At 42.6% G+C, this 7,845-nt stretch overlaps 1 protein-coding gene across 1 annotated transcript; it reads left to right on the top strand.

Moving 5' to 3' along the window:
- Window positions 1-309: 309 nt before the first annotated feature.
- On the top strand, window positions 310-7,530 carry LOC146599342 (ly6/PLAUR domain-containing protein 2-like). The gene is made up of 3 exons (XM_085298717.1): window positions 310-365; window positions 5,735-5,854; window positions 6,750-7,530. The coding sequence occupies exons 1-3, from the start codon at window positions 314-316 to the stop codon at window positions 6,959-6,961; spliced, it is 384 nt and encodes a 127-aa protein (XP_085154843.1). The 5' UTR covers window positions 310-313; the 3' UTR covers window positions 6,962-7,530.
- The last annotated feature ends 315 nt before the right edge of the window (window positions 7,531-7,845 follow it).

Here is a 7,845-nt window from a genome sequence, read left to right as displayed (position 1 = left end):
GAATTACTTAATCCTGTAGGCTTGCACATCATACCTAGAAACAAAGAACCCAGTTTAAACAACCTCAGCTATTGTCCACCATGCAAAACCTCATTTTCTTCTCCAAGGAACATGAAAAGAAACAAATAGTAGGAGGTGGGGCCTTTTTTGTAGATCATTCAGACCATTTATAGTTCAATACGACTTGTTTTTCCAGTAAAATTTGATCTCAGGTCAAAATCAGTATATGGTAAGCCACCAGGAGGTGTGTTGATAAAGCCAGCAGTGAAGAGCAGTGACAGACCAGTGAGCAGACGACGAAGGTCCGTGCAAGATGAAGCCATTTCTGGCTCTTCTGTTGGTTGCTGTTGCTGGCGTGGAGTTTGGTAAGGTTCTGCTCTGATTTATCCAAACTCTTGCAGGAGATGGAGAGATGGGATGAGCTGTGTCCTGCTCCCAGTGAAGTCCCTGCCTTTTACTTCGAGTAATTTTAGGCAGATACATCTTTGGGATATTTCCAGCCTGTTAGATATTAAGGATCATTGTGGTATAGCTGTGATTGTTACTTTAGGCTCTTTAGGAAGTGTTACAAGACGAAATATGATTATATGGTATCATTTCTTTAATTTAAGCTTCAGCTCTCACTTTTTACATGTTATCTTATTTAATCTGACTCTCCTCTTCTGTCTTTTTAACTTTCTGTTCTCTTTGTTGAGACAAAGCGAGCTGCCTGTTTAATGCATTGTGTGTACCAGCTCTCTCTAGTTATATGTTGCATGTATAATTTATTAAAGTTCAGCCATTAGAAGTGAGAAAGGGGCTGAGACACAAAGCTGGTGCCACAGGTACTGCAGAGCTGATGTTTCCAGTTCATCATGGTCTGAGTGGAGCCAAGGACAATTTCAGCAGGTCAGCTGTGAAAACATCAAGGGTGAAGTGTTTTGGGATGTTTCCTCATTCACAGGTGGATTTAGGATGTTGTGCTGGAGTTTGTCACTTTGAGGAGTGACCCCCCATCATCCTCCTGCCTCCTTTTTGTCCCTACTAAGCAACCTGCCCCCTCTCTGAAGGGAGTGGACTTGAAGCACACCATCAAGTGGGCAGACCAACAGCAGCCTAACATTGGAGATGACTCTTCTGGGACATGGAGGAAAGGAAAATGCCCCATAAGCCCTGTCTGCTCAGGGATACTACACAGACCTGATCCCTTCATTTCCATCAGTGGGATTCAATTGCTTCTTCTCCATTACCAGGTCCATAAGTCCAGCTATGGTGGGGTCTTTGGGATATGAGTGTTTTCTTTCCCAAGGCAATAAATAGGAAGCCTTCACATTGCAGGCAGCTCAGTGTGCTGTAGCCTTTAATGGTGGAAGGTGACTCACAGAAGCAAAGAACATCCTGCTACAGACTCCCCTTATCCATTAATGCTGCTACCAGTTTACCTTCTTGCCCAAGAACACGTTTTACACTGCTGAACCCAAGCTCAGAGCTGGGGTTGGCCTGGGKGTTCAAGGCAAGTCCTATGCAGGCTAAATGCTGGTCTCCAAAGAAGCTGTGGATCTTACTGGGATATTTGCATGCTGTGCACATTTCCTTCAAGTCCAGCCAGTGCAGGGTATCATTTTATCACTGCCTGTTTGAGACTAGGAGTTATATATTCAGATTGCCCATCTGAAGCCTCCCACAGAGAAGGGTTACATATCCATTAGAGAGAAGGACAGTGCATGATTCCTCCGGGAAACTGCTGTACTGTGGGACAGTGGGTGTTCTGGAACCAGAAAAGATAGATGCTATATTTCTTTTTTTACATGCTTTTCTTTCTCCAGAGCAGGTCTGACCTCTGAGGTTAAAATCTTTGGGTCTGCAGAATGGATTCTGCTAGGGAAGACCAACTGGGCTGGAGGAAAAAAAAGAGAGCTTTGGAGGATTTTTAGAGAAATACAGATGCTCTCTGGGGAGGCAGACCCAATTCAGAGATTCAGAGCTAGCATACTAGCTCTGTCCTTTTTTTTTTTTTTTTTTTTTTTTTTTTTTTTTTTTTTTTNTTTTTTTTTTCCGTTGTATAATGAACTGACTGTTATCTCTAAGACACATATTTTGGCTCTGGTCATTGGCAGTCCAAAGCCCTCTGGGTGTTTGTGTTGTGTAAAGAGCAATTGGTGCCTCATGTTCACCAAACCTTCTGCAGTAGAGATCAGTCATCAATCTCTCTTTCTTTCATCATTGCACCCTATTTATTCTGGTGCATTTTTTCTTCAATGGAGAGACAGAAATTCAGAGAGGAACATCACTGGTTAATAGAAGATGGCTTGGAGAGAAAGAGCTCTGTGGKCAGATCTCCCTAAGACAAGGGAAAAGATCATCTAGAAGGAAGAACAGAGCAGGACAGCAATGGGGTGAGACACAAATTTGGTGTAGGATTCACTCCCCGGCTTATATTTGCCAATCTGTCTGAGAGCTTGACAAGAGTTGAGCAGCTGGGGAGTAGAAGCTCCTACTGTGGCCCAGTGCTGCTAGCAGAACTTGGAAAATGCAGAGTGCATTCTGCAGAGCAAAATTTTTCTTTTACACACTCTCACCTCTGCTAAGCTGGGATAAAACTATAACATATCTGCAGTTCCTTCAAGCTTTCTCCTGGGCATGAACAGAGTCTGTGTAATTTTGGCATTTTCTAGAGGGACAGTCAGAGGTGAAGAATGAAAGATCTGACAATATCCAAATGAAGCTGGTAAAATCTTCTCTAAGAAATTGTACTAATTTATCGTCCCTCTTGCTTTCAGCTCCCCTAAAAGAATGTGCTATCGCTAAATTGAAATACTTTAGCCTTTTACATTTCCCTCTTCTTTTAAAGAAGCCTCACAATTTATCTCAATCCATTTTCATATTGTGATTTCATTTTTAATCTACTACACGTCTACTTATTTATATGTAAGTTCATAAGTTCATAAGTTCTTAAAACAAGAAGGGACCATTAAGTTTGTTACCTAACTCCCTTCACAAATAGGCCAGATAGATTTTCCTGAGCTTGCTTAAAACAAAGCTTTTAGACACTAAGTCTTAAAGTGTTCAAGTCACAGTGTCTCCTCCCTGCTTTCTCAGATGTCACGTGACATCTTTGCTTCTGGAGAATTGCCTCACTTGTAAAAGTAAAGTTGTTCCATTCCAGCTTATTGTGTTAAATACTTCTCCATCTGATATCTTTTCCATGTCTGAAGAAAGATATTCTTATAGCTATAGCTACTATTAAACATATTTGGCAAAGTTTGAGCCTGTTAGTCTAAGTAAAGTCAATGAAAATACTTAGTTTACACACACATTGGGGTCAATACTTTATTTATTTAAAGTTTCTTTTGGAACAGGTTGCCCAGAGAGGTTGTGGAGTCTCCTTCTCCAGAGATATTCAAAACCTGCCTGGATGAAACCCTGTCTAACATACTCTAGGTGACTCTGCTTGAGCAGGGGGGCTGGACTAGATGATCTCYAGAGGTTCCTTCYAACCTCAACCAGCCTGTGATTCCRTGATTTCTTTGTGCATACTCTTTGGTACTGACTTTGACTTGTCCAATGTTGAATATCAAGAAATCTGAGAATAATGGGAAAGCCTCCTCCCTAGAGCTATATTTAACAGCTGTCGTATGTAGAATTAAGCTGTAAACAAAACATCAAAGCACAATGAGGAAAGCAGAATAATCAGGTGATAAAGGCAGGAAAGTTCTGGGTCTGTTTATATAAGGACTCTTTCTGAGTTACTAATTGGGATGAAGTTGCAGGTGGTGTGTATTTACGTAAGGTGGATTGCTTGGCTCTGCCTGATGTTATAACACCCTACTTAAGCTGTGCTGAGATARGTTGAATTTTTGGTAGGCTTTAAAGTGGTGTCATGAGGGCTGTTGCACAGGTGGAGTGAGAAGAATTTTTCAGATAGGGCTGTATGCAATGAAGGAGGGGCTGTCAGGCTGCGACGGTACCAAAATGCCTCATTATGTCAGCAGTGTCTGACGCTTTGATGTCTGGTCAGAGCTGGAATTGAGGACCTAAACTGAGTGTTGGGTTCCTCAGCAAGACATGTGGAGAACAGAGTGCTCTATAATGTTTGTCCAAAAAAGGCTTCTGTTGGCTGGGAATCTTTGAGTTGTACGATAAGAAATATGAATCACTCCTTTGGCTTGGGATCCTTAGCCTGGAGCAATCTTGGATGGTCAGGAGTGCTCTAGAAATACTACACAGGGTTCTTGGGTCTTCAGTGTCTCTCTCAAATCTCCCTGTCTAAAAATGCTTTAGGTGCTACAGGACTCAAGCTGAGGTTGTTCTGCACATCTAGGAGCCAACTGGCATCTGCAGCCTTGCAGCTGGGAGTTGATAAAGGGCATCTAGGAGCTGGTGAGGGATAAGGCAGAGTGAGCTACATTGGACTGAATTTGGGGATTTGGGCACCAAAGTCCCTTTTTCTGATCTCTTTCTAGAGCACAGCAGCCCCTTATCTCCYCATCTGGTCTATTATTATGCTTACAATCTTCTTTTTAAATAAATTTTTACACGTTCTTTTCTTGAAACCAGTATCTCAGCACAGTGGTAGTGCTTTATTTGCTCCTGGCCTTGAGACTTGAGGGCTGATGGTGTGGTCAGCAGATACTGCCGTCCTTGTTGCAACTGACATTCAAGCCTGACTTCTMTGTTCATCCAAATCACTTTCCAAGGCTCTGCTAACACAGGACAAGGAAGAAAGCAGTTGCAGAGTAAAATAGAGTGGGGGTAAACCAGCTACAAGCTAGCTACAAGCATGTTTACTTTCCTATGGGAATAAGGCAGACACTAAGAACTTGGGGGTGTGGTTGGTTGGCAAGCAAAATGTTTAGACACTTGGCATAAACATGTGAAGCAGGGCCTATTAGCCAATTGTAATAATGATTAAAAGAAAAACATCTTGTAAATTGCACAACTGAAGAATTGGACTTCTCCTTGGTCCCTGCGTGTCTTAGCCGGCTGCTGGCATCTGAGCCTAGATCTTCAAAGAAATCAAGCACTGAAATGTTGTATTTTGCAATGCCCATCTGCCTGGAATCCAGCCACCCTCCAGAATAGTCAGCTCTGTCTTAGGTAATCCAATTACTCCTATGGTGATAAGGGAGAAGTAGGTGGGTCAAGCAGCTCCTCCTCTTTATTTTTGTGAATATAGTCCTGTTTTTTTTTGGTTTTTTTTGTTTTTTTTTTTTATCATCCACATTTTTGTTACTTAGAGTTGGAATGCCTCACCATATTCAGTACATATTTAATGCATGCTCCAGGGTGCATAACTAAAAATTAAGTAAAATCTTCCCTTCTTAAGCCCTTTTTTTCAGATTACTTAAAACTATCTGCAAAAAAATACCCAAAATAGCCAAAACCCTGATAAAAAATACCCTGATAACAAATACCAAAACTATCCAAAACCCCAATAACCAAGCAAGAGCAGAAAGAGCGTCTTTTTGTCCCAAACATTCAGCAGCCTTGTGTTGATGGGATTTTCTTGTATTTTGGGGCCTCTTCACTTTCACTCTGTCATGCATGACTTGTTATGGGGGAGCTGAACCTACATTTAAGGCTGTGATTTGAGCACTACACTACTGTGTTTCTCATTTGCCTTTGTACAATGCCTTCTACTATCCTACCCCTATTCTCACGATGAGTATTTTGGAGATAGGCCTTTTGCAGAGGTACCTGGAGGGGCACTGACAGCACCACACTAATGCCAACCCCATGTTGCTCCTCTCTGCAGCCAAAGCCTTGCGATGCTACACATGCTATGAACCTACCAGCAGTGGGAAGTGCCTAAAGATCCAAAACTGTGCTAAGAATGAAACCATGTGCAAGACAACCATGTATTCCCTGGAGGAAGGTAAGGAAGAGACTCCCAGAGGAAGAACTATCTGTTCAAATTTTTTGGCAGACCAGGGAAATCCTTCTAGATCTCACATCAGAAGAGTCAGGGAGCAAGATAGGACAGCAATAGCCTTCCATGCTGCAAAGGCTAGGAGTCTAGTCCCGTGGTCTTGCCTTTGTTAGCCCAATTTTACTTAAGCTTGAGAGGTAATTTTGTCCCATTACTCTGGTTGCAAAATGGGACTATAAAACTTTTATTCATATTTATAACATGAAATGGTGTCTGCCCAGGGAAGACTGCTGGCATGTGGAGCAGTGCATTTCCTCACTTAAAAAATGCAAGCCTGGAAGAGAGCTCTGGAGGGGGCAGAGAGCAGTTCCCTGCTGTCACTGAAAGCAGCTTTCACTGGAATGAGCGCTTAGTGAATGCAAGCTAATAGCCACAATTCAGCCTTGAGTGTACTTAGGGTAAATGTGTTGGCATGATCATATTCTGATGTTCAGGTAGCTTTCTCAGCTTGAGTCATGGAGCTAGAGTGTCCTGGCTCTCCAGACCATTTATATGATTCACACAGTGGGTATGTGTTTAACAGTGTTCTCCTGACTCTGAAGCTGTTTATGAAAGCTGGGTGGAGAAGAGAGAGCAGTAGAGATGAGCAAACCTCAGTATGGTGGAAAGGCCAACTTCTGATCACCTGGAAGCAAGGAGAAATGCCCAGAGCTCTCAGGAAGACTTTGTCAGTCTGATTGGTAACATGCAGGTCATAATCTGCCATAAATGAGAGACACTGAGTTTGAACTGGACACTTTAGTGTTGAGGGTAGCTGGTGGTTCCCCTAGGGACAGGGAGATTTCTCCTCCATTCTTCCTATTCCTAATTGTTCTTTCTTTCTTGATTTGCAATGTTGTAGTGTATCCCTTCGTGGGAGTCTTGACTGTCACCAGGATGTGTGCTTCTGTCTGCGTCCCATCTGACGTGGATGGGATCGGTATGACGCGTCCTGTCTCCTGCTGTTATTCTGACTTATGCAACACTGATGGTGCAGCCAGTTTGAGGATAAGCTTTATACCAGTTGGGATACTGGCAAGTTCCCTTTGCATTCTCTTCTGGACTAGACTGTGAGGAGCTGTGAGAGAGGTCTTTCCTATTGAGAAACACACCTAAGAGGAGAAATAACACTTGCCAGCCCAGCTTTCCATTTGGATGCCTCATGGACAAACTTCAACGGCTCCCAGAAATTGTGTTTTCAGAAACTGCCCACCTGCCATGACCAAGAGCAAAGCTCAAGAAGTCCTAACTAATCTTTGGGTTGACTTGCCCACAGCTCCCACAAAACTTGGTCTCAAGTTCCTTTGTTGTGCTGGTCTGGCTCACTTTGAACTTAAAATTCTTCTGTACAGAGTATATTTAAAGTAAAATTTCTGGAACTAAGCCTTCCATACCACCTTAAACTATCCCCCCCCAAGGTGTTGACCAACAGAATAGCTGAGTTGACCAATCTTCTCAGCTGAAATTCTATTTTATGTAACGGGTCCTCTCCACCTACAGTTTTTTGTTGGGCTTTCATGCTGTCTAAATTTCCCTCTTAGTGCATAACAGTTAAGGGGACACTTCTCCACTTCCAAAATATGAGGCAGGAGGTTAAACTTCCCAGGCCATTGATTTGATTCAAGGACGCTGAACTTTCTTGTTTTCTGTACCCTTTTGACTCGAATAAAAACAATATTGAATGAAGTCTGTAGTGATTGCTGAAGTTATGTATGATGCACTCAACCTATGATGAAATCTATGACATTTTATTTTATTTTATTTTATCCCTCATTATCCCCCACTGCCAGTGTGAGCAACATAGAATCACAGAACCACAGAATGGCTGAGGAGCCAGGAGCTTCTTGATCATCCATGCAGGTCTCCTGCCCCATTTGCTGGACTTCTTACTGATAGGGATGCACCGCTCTTGAGCCTGGAGGTAGTGATGTTCGAATATTAACCAGCTCTCTTGGACC

Source organism: Rhea americana, unplaced genomic scaffold (assembly GCF_003343005.1).
Source record: "Rhea americana isolate MKP2758 unplaced genomic scaffold, rheAme1 scaffold_140, whole genome shotgun sequence".
In the NCBI taxonomy this organism is placed as follows: domain Eukaryota; kingdom Metazoa; phylum Chordata; class Aves; order Rheiformes; family Rheidae; genus Rhea; species Rhea americana.
This window is presented reverse-complemented; position numbering and strand designations above follow the sequence as displayed.